Source organism: Bison bison, unplaced genomic scaffold, assembly GCF_000754665.1.
Source record: "Bison bison bison isolate TAMUID 2011002044 unplaced genomic scaffold, Bison_UMD1.0 scf7180017864471, whole genome shotgun sequence".
In the NCBI taxonomy this organism is placed as follows: Eukaryota; Metazoa; Chordata; class Mammalia; order Artiodactyla; family Bovidae; genus Bison; species Bison bison.
The window spans coordinates 32340370-32355817 of record NW_011495032.1 but is presented as its reverse complement, the minus strand read 5'-3'; the positions used below and the strand labels follow the sequence as shown (position 1 = coordinate 32355817).

Here is a 15448-nt window from a genome sequence, read left to right as displayed (position 1 = left end):
GATAGAGGGCAGGAAGAGAAGGGGCGACAGAGGATAAGATGGTTGGATGGCATCACCGACTCAGTGGACCTGAGCTTGAGCAAACTCTGTGAGATAGTGAAGGACAGGGAAGCCTGGCATGCTGCAGTTCGAGTTTCACGTGACTGAGCAACTGAACAACAGCAATGTGTAAATATGCTCTTTTAAAATCTCAGACTTGCTACTGGATTTTTTTTTTTACTAATTAATAACAACTCAGTAATTAGATATCTCACAAATTAACAGGAGTGAGGATGGTATATTGGCTAATCATGTTTCTTAATATGAGTCTAGTCTTGTTAACTGAGAAAGTTAAGGACAGAAAAGGAAAAACTTACAAATTACTCACCAGAATTTCCACCTAATGATAAAGTCCTTTTCTCTCTTCATCTCTCTGGTCATTTAAGTAAATTTAAAATTTTATCTTATCTCCCTAGTATGGATGAAAAAATTAGATGATAAATAATTAGACTTGGTTCCATTTAGGAAATAAAAGGGATTAAGTATCTACTGTGATTGCAAGTTACTTTACTCTTAGAAAAAGTGTTTGGCAAGAGGGTAAATCTTCCTGTTACTTCCACCACATTTAATATTTTTCATTATAGAAAAAAGTTAAGTGATAGGAAGCAGCTGTGAATTATTCTTTTTAGCATACTGTTCACCACAGTTTAAGAGAGAGGGAGTCAGAGTTTGTGCTCCCTAGAAGGGAAGCCACTTTAAGACTTAATGGGCTCTCCTTATACGTCCGCTTTTTATTTTTAAACACCACTACCTTTTTGCTGACAAACATTTTCTTGCAAATTATGGCAAGAGAGGAGGAGCATGACCAAAGAAGCTGGGTTGGTGATACTCTGCCAAAATTCCAAGCTGAAATCAAATCCTTCACTAAAGTTTCTTAGGCATAGGAGACAAGACAATGATTTACAACTTCATCAGAACTGTAATTCTATAAAGAGAAAGTATCAGTCAATCTACTTTACTGTCATCAAAGGATCTAAAGCTGGCTGGCTTTGTCATACTTCTTTCTCCTTTATATATGAAGGTGGCGGGGGCAGGGGGGTGGGGTGGAAAGCAAGAGGAGTTAAAAAAATTGATGAAGCCCTAACCCTTTTGATTCCATTTATAGTCTGAGCCGGAATGCCATCCCCCTGGACTAGGGAACTGTCCAATCCAGCCCCAAGTGTCAAGATTCTGTTAGGCACTAAGTGAAATATATATGCATGCCCTTATACCATTTAACACTCTGGGTCCACCTGCAAGACACTGGGCTGTGGATCAACCGAGCCACCACTCCTCTTCCAAGAATCACTTTGACAGGTTCTTTTGGAGGTGCTCCTTCTCTCTCTTTTTTTAACCCATCCTTTTAAACAAAATGGCACCAAAGAAGGACGTAAAGAACCCTGCTGCTGCCGCTGCCCCCGCCCCGGCCCCGGCCCCTGCCCCAGCACCTGCACCTGCCCCACCCAAAGAAGAAAAGATTGACCTCTCTGCCATCAAGGTAACAAAAAGGGTGAATTGTTTGGTCACTGAAACATCTCTTAACGGTGGGAACACTAGGGACTTGCAGAGGGGGCATGTTTTTCATTGAGAGGAATGGAATTACTAAGCAAACAGATAGATCTGGATAGAGGAGAATCCTGATTTTAAAAAATTTAAAACAAAACTGCAGCATATAATTTCAGTAAAATTATTACGAGTATATTATACTTGAAACCTGTATTTGCTGTAGTCTTTGTTTTCTGTTTCTTTTTTCCCCTCAATTGTCAAAGTCTATGTTTTACAAACATTGAAACCAATGATTTCTTTTTTTTAAATAAAATCTCTGGAAACTGGAACTCTTCCTTAAAGCTACATTAAAAAGAGAGTTATAGTCCCTACTTGTTTCCAAAAATTTAAAAACAGCTGATGACCCAGTTGTCCTAGATGTATTTGACAGCTGCTTTATTTCATCTGAAAAAGAGATTTTTGCAACTCAAGTTAATTCCCCCTTCAGCTTTGCTTAATAAAATTTGATACAACACTAAATGAGATCTCAGTGCAGACAACTATGCACTCAAGTGTTTCAGTGACTATAACTGTCATCTTGCTTATTTATATACAGCATTTAATTCAGAATGTGAGTTGCTTCTAAATGAAACTAACCCTCCCACCACCAATATTGTAAAACTTGTTAGTTATATGGCTTTGAGCTTATGTCTTTGAGCTCTTCCTTGCATACTGATCTTGAACTAAGGAGAATGTGATTGATTTTTGTGTCAACATTTTGCTGTGATCAAAGGTCTCGACTGCTGAAAGGTTATCTGCTTTTGGAAAAATGATGCTATGGATGTGCCTGTTACTTCTCAGTGATATGGCCTATCAAATGTGCACTGTCTCTTCATTCCCTGGGCTCTGATTGGTCCAAATGACAGTTTGAAAATCTTCATCAAGGGAACCCTGCCTTATATGGAAAACTAGTAGCTGAAAGTGCCTAGGAGGTGATCATTTCACTGAAGCCAACAGTTCTATGCTTAATAAATCTGAATTTTGCTAACTTAATCCTTGTTAGTATTTAATATGTTGTTTACTTGCAACAATCAAGCTAACCTATAAATAAATAATTCATTAACTATTTTAGTATAATTGTAGATACTTAAAATATTTTGACAAAAATATTGAATTAGATTACCCTTAGATGTATGTGATAACATTAAGTAAATATATTTAAAATTTTTATAGTAGTCCAGTTAAATATGAAATTTTATATCTCAAAGTAGAAGTAGATCATCATAGATATTTTATTCTGAGTTTGTAAGTCACTGAAGTCATATTTGAAAAAAGTTCATCATAGAATCTAATATTGGTTAGGAACTATTCTTAATGAATATCCACTTAGGAGAAGAAATGAATGTTATGTCTTCCAATAAATGTTTTTCTATCTTGAGGACTGTATGCATACAGTTCATTAGGAGAAAATCAAATTTTTCATCTCTAGCAATACTGGTTAATGTATCTTATACATGCACACTGACTACATTGTACAATAAGCAAGATTACAGACACTACAATAATTTCAACTGCCTCTATTCTTTGACTCTCCATTTTATATTAACACTAAAGATATGAATCACTGTCAAAGCAATTCCTCTTTATATTTATCATGATTTATAAGACAATATCACCCTTTTGTATCTGGGACTACAAGCATTTGGAAAGGAAAAAATGTGCCTTCTTAAGGAGAAAATGAAGTATCCCACTAATGAAAACAGGCATTAATTTTCTTCCCCAAGGAACTGTGTAAGAATAAGTAAGTAAATAAAATTTTAGTTTGGCAGGTAAAAGTCTCCAAGAAAAGACAAATATGGAATCATTTTTCAAATCCAAAAATTAAACTGATTGCTTCTTTGTAGCAGAGAAGTGATGCTTTTCTGTATCTTGAAAACTGGTGTATCCTTTCATCTGTATCTTGAAATAATGCTACTGTGAGCTAGCACACACACACACAAAAAAAGTAATTTCTCCGAGAGAGTCTCTGTAAGGATAGGATATACTCCATCTTCACTATTTCATTGTAGAATGAAAGAGGTGATGGATTTTAATAAGGAACACAAACCAAAAAGGGACGTTAAATGAATCTAGAAGAAACATTATCTTTCATTCAGAGAGCTCATTCTTAATAGAAAGAGAAAAAGAAAAAAACAGAATTGAAATATATTTTTGTAAAAGAATTTAAATGGCTTTAATGATATGTATTCAACAATATGAAATCAGAACATATTTATACATATGATAACATAGCCAAAGAATGTGATGCAACTTGAGAAATTTATAAAATCTAATTTCATCCCAATAGGTAAGAAGGCTAATTAAGATGTGCATTAAAACATTTCATATTATGGTGTTTTTAATCACTCCATGATATTTCTAGATATATTACCTCATATAAGTTATAAACTTTTTTCAAGCAGAGAAAATGGACTTTAAAGAAATTAATAGAGCTATTATAAGCGTTCATTAACTTTCTGAAAACTCGATAAAAGAAAAAAAACTTAATTGGATTTTACACTGTCTTTCATAAATCATATAAGATTAGAAATCTAGCTGTTCTTTATACTTTGAGTAGGGCTGAAGTTTAAGTGGAACTATCTTTGTGTAGTATAATCATAGCAATCATAATTTTTAATCCCTCAATACTATCTCAGTTATGTTACTAGCCATATATTTGACTCTCCATAAACTATGAACAATATGAATTGGTTTTATCAATTTCTTAAATGGGTTTTCCAACCTGATTTCCAGCTTTATTAGTTATTTGTTTAGGACATTTCTTTGGTTGTTCTGACATTAAACCTTTGACATTTTCTGAGGGATGGCTTACCTGATATGCCCTTGCCCCATGGATTTTCTATGAGTATCCTTTTCAAACATCAGCTATGCTGATATCTGAGCACTAAAGCTATTGTCCTGGGTGGTTCTAAGCACTCTTTGCTTTCAGAAAGTGATACTTTAGAACATTGCCTGAGAGAATTGCAAATGTAGGAAGTAAAACCCATCATGAGTTTAGCTGCAAATACAAACAAGATTTAACACCTGTTGCCCAAAACGACAACCAAATGAAATAACAGAAGTAGATAAGCAATGAGATGATCATTTGCCTAGATTTTAAAAGATCTTCACTTTAAGCAAATTTTTTGCATGATGCATGCCTTAGCTGGTACATTGGGATTGCTCTGAAGTGATGAGATTTTGAATATGTCTATCATTGTGCTGCTTAAATTTTAATTCTTGCTGTAGTCATCACTCAGTCAGGTGAGCCCTGACAATATACTGCGGGAAACATTTAAAAAAAGTTGTAAAGGTACAGAATGCATTGACAGAAACTCGTCAATAACAAGTTTCACAGCAACAATTGACCATGTGTTGGGAAGCCTTAAACTTGCAATTTAATGGATAAGGTGGAAATATAGCATTCCCAATAAATGTATCTCTTTACTGATGAGTATTCAGTGGAGGCAAATATTATGTATTCATTGCAACATCTGACTTGTTCTAGTCCAGGTATAGGATTGCTGGTGTTAATCTATAAGTTATTTTTTCTCATCCCTAACAAAGATAGGACTTCCCTTGTGGCTCAGCTGGTAAAGAATCGACCTGCAATGCGGGAGCCCTGGGTTAAATCCCTGGGTTGGGAAGATCCCCTGGAGAAGGGAAAGGTTACCCATTCCAATATTCTGGTCTGGAGAATTCCATGAACTGTATAGTCCATGCGAATGTATAGTCCATGGGGTTGCAAAGAGTTGGACATGACTGAGCGACTTTCACTAACAAAGCTAATACAAACCCAGTCCCACTTAGAAGAATTGTTGGAAAAATAAATGAGCTTATAAAAAGGTTTGAATATTATAAAGCTATTTTAATAATCAATATTTGTTATGAATTTATTATGTGTCTAATTATAATATTTAATAGTAAAAACATTACACTCAGGTTGTTTTTAGCTACATTTTGCAAGAAATCAAGCCTAAATAAGGTTCAATGTCAAGCCCATGTTCAAATAACAAGTGTGTGATAGATCTAGGATATCACCTACCAGGGTAAATCCAGAGTCAACTGTATTAACCATTTCCTAAACTACCTTCTGTTATAAAGGGTAAGTTGCTATTTCTAAGAATGTGAAAAGAAGACTTTTTGCTCTTAAGGATGAGGGTAAGAGTGATCAATGTAAGAGTGACTCTCATGTTGCCCTGCACAGCCCTCTACAACCGGGGGAGAGGGTTACAGGCACCCATCAGAGCTAGTTCATCGAGACCTTTCATCTTGGCAATTCATTACTGTTCTATTTTCCTCAGCTTTCCCTTATCTTAGCACCTGTTGCTGACAGGTCGGGTGTTCTCATTTACAGGTGGAAGGTGAGATATTAGGATCCCAGAAAGACACCCTAGTCACTTTGGTCCAGCTTCCTGTAAAAAGTTGTAAATGGAACATGGATATCAAAAATGTTGTTATGAGAGCAGACTGGTAATTGCCAGGGTGGGGTGGGGATGGGAGAAAAGAGTGAACATTATCAGAGGGTACAAATGTGCAGTTAAAAGATTACTGAGTTCTAAGGATCTAAAATACAATATAATGACTATAGTTAACAGTACCATGTAGTATACTTGAAAAATGCTAAAAGAGCAAATTATGTGGTTTTCACCACAAAAAAGATAACTAAGTAATATGATGGTTATATTAACCAACTAAACTTATTGTGGTAATCATCAAAATCATCACGTGTTAAATCATGTTGTACATGTTAAACTTATACAATATTATATGTCAATCATATTTCAATAAAGCTGGAAAAAATTATACCAAAATATATTTAAATGTTGTTAAAAGTAGTGAAACTTATTGAATTTTAAAATAATTTTGCTTTTGTTTAATTAAACATGCCCTTATATCAAAACTGACCTGTAATAGTCTAAGAATAGTATGGGTTTATACTATTTGCAGTTACAAATAACTGCAAATCTCAACCAAATATTCTTTTGGGTGATATAAAGAAACATAATGCCACATGTATAATGATTAAATCGTAACTAGTCTGAGGAAAAGAAAGAGGGAAAGGAGACATATAGTCAATTTCTAATCAGAAGGAATATGTGAAGATGTAAGTTGTTACTAATTTTTCTTCATATAATTTTAAGAATCTGTCTTATTTTACCCTGGCCTTTTAATACAACTAGAATGTCAACCAGTTGCAATATTCATCCATTTGTGGCATGATTATAACTTCAGAAGTAAATCAAAAATTATTTGAGACTATCACTAAGTATTAGTATCAAGTTTCCACTTTGAAATGTCTACCCTGTAAAAGAAGAGAACAGGTGGAGTGGAGTGAGAAAATATGAAAGGGCATTCTGTAACTTTGTCTAAAATTATATTTTAAATAATATTTAACTAGATAATGTCTTTGCAAAGTAAAGGCGGTTTGGAAGGGAATAGGAATGTTTACCAATAATTAGTGAATAGCACTTTTAATAAAGATAATGAAATTTTTGTAAGACAAGGAGACCACAAAGTGACAGAGCCAAATTTAGCCTCTCGACATTTTAGTGCTGCGAATGAACCCCCTGGCAAGTTGTCTTCAGAAGCCTTTCCATAATTACCCAGCATTAAACACCATCTGACTCATGGAAATTGTGGCAAGGATTATATTTAGTCTGCTGATACCACATTTTTTTCTTCTTCTCTTCATACTAGAATACTTTTTGTATGAAAAGGAGATCTTCTATAATTTGTTCCTATATCAAGTTCTACAGTTTCTTTCTCCTCCCAAATCAGAATCTGGAAGACAAAAATTGCACTATACAAGTAGTAATGGCTTCAATTATGCTGGTGAAAATGTCAATGATATAAATAATAAACTCTTGTCATCTTGATCATAAATCAATAATAGTGGACTGAAGCCAGAGCAGAAAATTTTTTCCTTAAGATAAAACTACATCTTATTCAACTTGACTTTCTTCCTTTCACTGTGGCAAGTGAGGTTCTTTGTACCTAGTTAGGTACCCAATGATATGCCACCTTCTGATATAAGTAAGATATAAAACACTCATTAGAACAGTGTTACAAAATTTTGTTTTGCTCAACTCCTCTTTATCTAAACTGTTTCAAAGTAATATATCAAATTTTTAGGCAACTTTTTTCCATGGAAAAAAAGCGACTTGCTGTAGATACTACTGAGAAAAGGATTAAAAACTCAAAACATTATAGAACCACAAGCAATCCTAGAAACCATAAAGAATAATATCTCTTATTTGAGGAAGCTATAACTCAGAGACATTACTTTACCAACAAAGGTCCTTCTAGTCAAAGCTATGGTTTTTCCAGTAGTCACGTATGGATGTGAGAGTTGGACTATAAAGAAAGCTGAGCACAGAAGAATTGATGCTTTTGAACTGTGGTGTTGGAGAAGACTCTTGAGAGTCCCTTGGACTGCAAGGAGATCCAACCAGTCAATCCTAAAGGAAATCAGTTCTGAATATTTATTGGAAGGACTGATGTTGAAGCTGAATCCCCAATACTTTGGCCACCTGATGCGAAGAATCGACTCATTGGAAAAGACCCTGATGCTAGGAAAGATTGAAGGCGGGAGAAGGGGATGACAGAGGATGAAACACGATGGACAAGAGTTTGAGTAGGCTGCAGGAGTTAATGATGGACAGGGAAGCCTGGCGTGCCGCAGTCCATGGGGTAGCAAAGAGCGGACACCACTGAGTAACTGAACTGAACTGATAACCTAGATAAGAGAAGTTATTTAATCAAAAGACATGATTCATTACAGAAGTACCAGAACAAAATTTTGAATACCTCAAGCCCCATCTAGGACTTTTTCTTCCCTATCGAAAGACCTGAAATCACCAAAATAATAATATCAATATTCACATATCCTTGTTGTTACAAAAGGAAGTTCTACTCCAGAAAAGTAGGAAAAAGAAGATACTTATAATTCCTTAAAATACATACACAAAGACTTTTATTCTAATGCCCTTATTTTAAAAATAAAAAGAGGAAGGAAAGAAGATAAACACAATTTGGATTTTTAATTAAATTACACACAAATGCACAAAGTAGAACAGAAGCAACTCAAGAAATCTTAGATTTGTTTCTCAACTATTAACAATGGGAAAGCTGATGAGAAATCCAAAGAAGTACAGACTTAGGTCACATTTTAAAATTTTTATTAAAATTCATTTAAACTTCTCTGTTAATTCCTGTAGGTCTAAAATGTATTGTTTTAATAATCCAGCCTTTGATCTAATGTGAGTGAATTCAGGTGACTAGTTTAGGCATTCTAAGCACAGAATTACTCATTTCTTCTTCTGTTTGGATCAATTTATCCAATATAGCCATCTCTTCTTTCTTACATTAGACAACTCAGGCTGGTACTGTATTCTCATTGCTCTTAATTTCTCCTTTTTACACCATATGAGAGTCACCAGGCTAAATATATCCTTTGTTGAAATAAAAAGTGCAATAAAATAAATTAAGTGAACTGTTCTGAAGCACGAAACTCTCAGAGTTCCAAAATGGTACTTCTGCCTGCCTTTTACAATAATTCCTCATAACTCTAAGGTTGGAGTGAAAATAATTAAGTTTTTGTTAGGGTTTGCTTACATCCAGGTCTTTGTTCTCCCTGCCAGGCATTAAATCAACGAACATGCAACAATATTTTCTAGATTGAAAAGTGGTTAGAGTAAGGACTTTACTTAACCTCACCAGTCATTCTCCTTTGTATCTAGCAGTGATGATTAAGCTCTTTAAAAACTACAGTCTATCTTCCTTCTTAGGGCATTAGCCCTCAGCACTCAGCATCACATATCTCCCAGATCATCTTTAATTACAGCTCTTCATATTATACTAAAGATTAACATACATCAGTCTGACAGCCTGTTTGAGTAAATGCATATTAATATTTTTCCTATAAATCAACTCTTTCTATATACCAGCAGCTTTGTCTTGTCTTTAATCAGTTAACCAAACCTCATGATTACTATTAGAAAAATATTTCTCAAAGTGAGAAACAATCTGAAAACATTGCAATAAAAATCTTTTTTAGGACCAGTATCTTGTCTACTACATATCTAAATCCAATACTGTTTACTACATGAATCATAAAAATGTGGAATGTAGTTACTTTTACCAAGTCATTTTAGTATGTAGACTAAAATGAAAAAAAAGAAAAAAAACGCTTTAAAAAAATAGGAGATGGTCAATTAGAAGTCCTGATCATAACATTTATATAAAATCTAAAGAAATGTTATGGAAAGATAAAGGCATATACATCAATAAGGGCTTTCCTTTGGCTCAGCAGGAAAGAATCTGCCTGCAGTGCAGGATACACAGGAGATGCGGGTTCATTCCGTGGGTCAGGAAGATCCCCTGGAGAAGGGCATGGCAACCCACTCCAATATTCTTGCCTGGAGAATCCATGGACAGAGGAGCCTGGCCAGTTTACAGTCCATAGAGTCGCAGAGTCAAACACAATTGAAGTGATTTAGCGTGCACGCATGCACATAATATCAATAATTTTAAATAAGCATGCCTACTAACTATGTGCCTGGCAGTTCTAGGTGCTGGAGATGCAGTACCAAAGGAGAATGAGTGCACCAGTGCCCCTTCCTCTAGAATATAAGTTCTTTAAAGGAACTGACAAGGTCTCTCCCCTCCAGGAAGATAATATAGAGGAGGAAACATGTTTGAAGGAGGAACTCACAGTACACCTGTTCTGTGCTGTGCTATGTGCTAAGTCGCTTCAGTCGTGTCTGACTCTTTGTGACCCCATGGACTGTAGCCTGCCAGTCTCCTCTGTCTATGGGATTCTCCAGGCAAGAATACTGGAGTGGGATGCTGTTTCCTTCTCCAGGGTATCTTCCTGACCCAGGAATCGAACCTAGGTCTCTCCTGCATTGGCAGGCAGATTCTTTACCACTAGCGCCACCTGGGAAATCCCTGTTCTAAAGATTTTAATTTAACGAAAATTCTGTTGAGTATCTAACGTAGACAAGGTATTGTATAGGATCATGGGGGACACGATCTAAGAATAAGGCAGAGGCAGCTCTCCAGGAGGGAGAGGTCGGCTCACACTCAGGTTCACATCATGGACCAAGGGAACTGATCTCCAGTAGCAGCCTGTGCTTCCCAGAAGTTTAAAATCAGAAGGTTAAACATACTGAAGTGGGAGAAAGGAGTTAGACAAATAGAAAAGGTTCTTTCAAGGGTTTTGAAGGATAATTAATTTCCAAGAAACAGAGATGACAGGAGAACATTCCAGATAGAAGAGACTTAAATCTAACTTTCAAAATAAAATGATACCATAGCAAATGGAGTCCAAAATCAACTGACATTTTGTATTCATATCATGCCTTTGTACAAAGGGTTGATTATTTCATTATTATAACACCCAGGAAGAGACACAAGTGAAAGTTTTTACCATTTGTCAAAGTGTAAAAGTGTACCAGAGAATAAATATCATCTTCCATTTATTCTATGAGGCCAGTGTCTAGGTCTTTTGACTTTTAAACTATAGTTTATTCTCTAGACTAGACTAGACTATAGCCTTCTCTAGCATTATCAATAACTTTTTTAAATGTTTTCTTTCCTCAATAAGCATTAAAAAAAATCAAACTCTCATTCTCTATGTGATAAATATATGGATTAAAAACTAGAGTGAAGTAGTATGATAACTGCCTCCATTGTATTTTAATAAATAATAAACTTTTACATAGTATGCAAGTTTCTATGAATAACTTGTTTATAACATAAATACAGCTATTAAAATGACTTTCCAGTTTACACAACAGATTTTACACACATTGTATTTTATATGTATTCAAGGACTCATTTTTCTATCTGAAAAAAAGAAAATGAGCATTATGTAGGGTAATGGCACCTCACTCCAGTACTCCTGCCTGGAAAATCCCATGGACGGAGGAGCCTGGTAGGCTGCAGTCCATGGGGTCGCTAAGAGTCGGACATGACTGAGCAACTTCACTTTCACTTTTCACTTTCATGCACTGAAGAAGGCAATGGCAACCCACTCCAGTGTTCTTGCCTGGAGAACCCCAGGGATGGGTGGGCTGCAGTCTCTGGGGTCGCACAGAGTCGGACACGACTGAAGCGACTTAGCAGCAGCAGCAGCATGATGAGTATTATATAGGGTAACTTTGATGATTTAATAAAGAATATGATAGTTCTCAATGCTGATCATAGGGCAATTCAAATTTAATGACACAATACCTAAAACTAAAACAAAGAAAGATGGTATGCTGTAATGGCTTTAATTTGTGCATCAGAAGTCTTGAGACTCCAAATTATAGTCATCGAAGGTGACAAATTTCCACCTTGGTCCCTTTCTTTCATTTTCCCCTAATGATTCAAAGGACTTAAATTTTTTTATTAACTTCTATTTCCCAACAACTTTCAAAATGTCAATCTATTCATGAAAATATGTGTATATGGCTTCTAATACTGCTAAAGTTATACTTTCAATCCTCATTTTGGGACTCAGAGTCTATCAGATTTTCTTCACTACTTGTAGACTTTGGACAAAAAAAAAAAAAAAGACATACATTTAAATGTTGATTTCTTTCCAAATGGCTTGGGGAAAGTTGCAAAGTATACATCTGTCTAGCAGAGGGTGACTATGCTTTTCGTGATCATTTTCTTAAAAATAGTTGCTAAAATAGTACTTAAATTGGAATTTATCGCTAACATTTGTTATGCCTTTGAGCTGCTTTTAAGTATATAGAAAACTAACAAACATGTCTGAGTTTTAGTGGGCATTTAGACTGATCTTTTCCCAATATCATTCTAGGAAGTGTAGGAAATAGGAAATTACCTATTTTCATGTAAGCTGCCATGAAAATTTAATACCAATCCCATGGACACCTTTAAAATTTGAAATTACAACTTTGCATTTCACAGTCTTTATTTTGGATTCTTTTGGTTCTCAGTCTGGTGACTGAGTCACAAAGTGTTTGACATGACAGAAAGGGAAACAGCATGTTCTAGTAAGAAAGTAAGCAACGTTTATAAAATTTAAAAGAATATGTATAGAATGAGAGGAAAAAGAATACAAAATGGCCCATCAGCTTTCCCTCTTAGAAGAATTTCATAAATTCAAAAAATATGACTAGTTAGCCACCATAAAGGGAACAGTGTACGCTCAGTCATTTAGTTGAGTCCAACTCTTTGCGACCCCATGGACTATGGCCTGCCAGGCTCCTCTGTGCATGGAATTTTCCAGGCAAGAATACTGGAGTGGTTTGCCATTTCCTTCTCCTAAAGAGAACAAGGAAGGAATCTAATACCTACCCCTAAGGTAAGAATACTAAGGAAGAATACTAAAAATGGAGATTAAAACCATCCCTGGCTTAAATGAATTCTATACTTCTGAGAGTACAATGTGCAAAAGAATGGTCTTTAGTTGGAGGTTTCACAAACTGACCAGATTTTCACTTGGTAGGACCTTAAGAAGCACACAGAATATGTGTGTCCCTTTCAAGTCCTCTGAACTTTACCACAGGGGGCAGAGCTCCAGAGGCTCTTCCTTCTATAGCAGTTGCCATTTGAAACCCCAAACCAGTCCCATCCAGTAAGTTCCATTTATACCCAGACTGCTGACTTAAAGCTTGCAAAGTCCATAATTCACTAAGTGAAGAGGTCAGGAGGAGTCTTTCAAGAAATTCTAAGCCCCTCTGCCACTGAACAAATAAGAATCTTCTTCAAGGAAGACACTCCAAGAGACTATCTCAGGGGTAAAGACCATAAAAGTGCTGATAGGCATTGGTCTCATCATGGCCATCCACTCTTAGGTTCTGATTTCCTAAAAATAGACCTCAGGGTACAGATCTCTCCTTCCCTTTGCCCTAAGAAAGTTAAAAAACCCTCCAAGAGGAGTGGCTACTTCTCTCTGGAACCTGATGCTAGCTGTGAGGTCACAGCTTCTCCAGAAATAAAAGGCAGCCTCAGCAAGGGAGGACCCACTCAGGGACTGGAGCGGCCCTCAACTCACTCTACAGCTTCACCACTGTCTGCAGCCCAGCAGCTCCATCATGGTGGGTCCTACGAGAAAACTATTTGTAATTTATAGGCAGATGTGAGAGTAGATAGGAATGAAATTGAGGACAGAACATACTCAGTGTGAGTCTGTAGAATCTACTTTTGGTTTTTATCCAGGTGTGTTGAGGATAGACAAGATTAATTCAAGCTACTATGCCAACTACAGAAATACATGTTACTTGCAAAAGAAGTACTTTATGCTTCACCAACTTTCTATATCTCATAAGGTTTATTATATCTAAATTTAGGGGGGAAAAACCTGCAATTATAGCAAAATATTGCACCTTAAGAAAACAATCCAATGATGCTGATAAATAAAATTAAATAAATGCATTGGGTAAAACATACTGGTTAAATAGAAGAACGACTTAAAGTGATCTTTTTAATGCAATGTGTCTGTAGTTCTTAATACAGTGTATATATATTAGACATATCTTAAATATACCATAGATTATGATATTGTTCCAGGAAGAATTTGATTTAACATTTGTTAAATTATTGACTCATGAGTTAAGATACAGAGAAATATTCCCTAACTATGTTTTGCAATAGCTTTTTATTTTTCCTAGATTCAAAAGTATCCTAAGGCAAACTTCTTATTCTCTGACACCTACATGGCTTCCTAAAAACCTCAGAGCAGAGAGCACTCCCTTCTGTCAATGCATTTGAAAGAGTTCTAGTTGTTTCTTTCTTTCTTCCTCTCTCTCGCCATTGCAGTCCTTCAGTGCTGAGCAGATTGCTGGTAAGTGAATTGAGCTTCTCTGCTTCAGAGGTAGGCAGAGCACTGCTCAGTTTCTGAAATAATACTCATCTCCAAGGCATGTTACTGTGTGGCTCAAACTGTGAGTATCCAAGCTATGCCTGAACTCTGAAAAGTAGGCATACTTTTTGAGCTTACTTTGACGATTACTCAGGGAATGAGCTTGGATACATTTAAAAAATCAGGACATTTTTGTTTGGTTAAAATATTCTTTGTGGTTAATTTCTTTCTAACAGATCGAGTTCTCTAAGCAACAGCAGGATGGTAAGTTTAAACGATATAGTTGTTAATATGTGCGCACTCATAAAGATGGCATGTGAGAAAACCAACTCCCTTGAGATGAGATTAGCTCTTTCTAATTATCCCCGCTAGTGCTGTCACTCTAAATATAAATGCTCTCAATCCCTCTAAATATAAATTCTCTCAGCATGAACCCTTCATCTATAATCAGTAATCAAAGGTTTAAGCAAACAAAAGCTAAACACTACAAAATAATTTCTTGCATTCACTGATTTCTAAATAGAACTAATTTGATACAGTAGGTAATACTATACTGCTGCTGCTAAGTCACTTCAGTCATGTCTGACTCTGTGCGACCCCATAGACAACAGCCCACCAGGCTCCCCATCCCTGGGATTCTCCAGGCAAGAACACTGGAGTGGGTTGCCATTTCCTTCTCCAGTGCATGAAAGCAAAAAGTGAAAGTGAAGTCGCTCAGTCGTGTCCGACCCACAGCAACCCCATGGACTGCAGTCTTCCAGGCTCTTCCATCCATGGGGTTTTCCAGGCAAGAGTACTGGACTGGGGTGCCATTGCCTTCTCCGTAATACTACACATATACCCCCAAAAAGGATGCGGATCTTGGATGGCTGATTTGTTAATCAAATACCTAAACAGAAATTTGGCAGGTCTAAATTGTTCACTTTAGAAAATAAAATTGATTCTAATACTGCCCAGTTACCAAATACACATGATCTCAATAGGCACCACTGTAAGTTGAGAGAAATAGAGGGTGACGTGGATTTAGGGGAAAAAGTACATTCAGAGATAGAGGGGGAAATGATTTATTTTAAAAAAAAAAAA

General features: G+C 36.0%; 1 protein-coding gene across 4 annotated transcripts in view; it reads left to right on the top strand.

The window, feature by feature from the left end:
• Window positions 1-1087: 1087 nt before the first annotated feature.
• MYL1 (myosin, light chain 1, alkali; skeletal, fast) overlaps window positions 1088-15448 on the top strand; it is a 26472-nt gene continuing 12111 nt past the window's right edge. Inside the window, exons 1-2 of one of the 4 annotated variants that reach the window (XM_010861113.1) lie at window positions 1088-1516; window positions 14602-14629. In XM_010861113.1, the coding sequence (XP_010859415.1) occupies window positions 1391-1516; window positions 14602-14629 (154 nt within the window). In that variant the 5' untranslated portion in view covers window positions 1088-1390. Of the gene's footprint in view, window positions 1517-13480; window positions 13602-14174; window positions 14348-14601; window positions 14630-15448 lie in introns of those variants that run through there. The other 3 variants (XR_827148.1, XM_010861115.1, XM_010861114.1) reach the window with 3 other exon arrangements.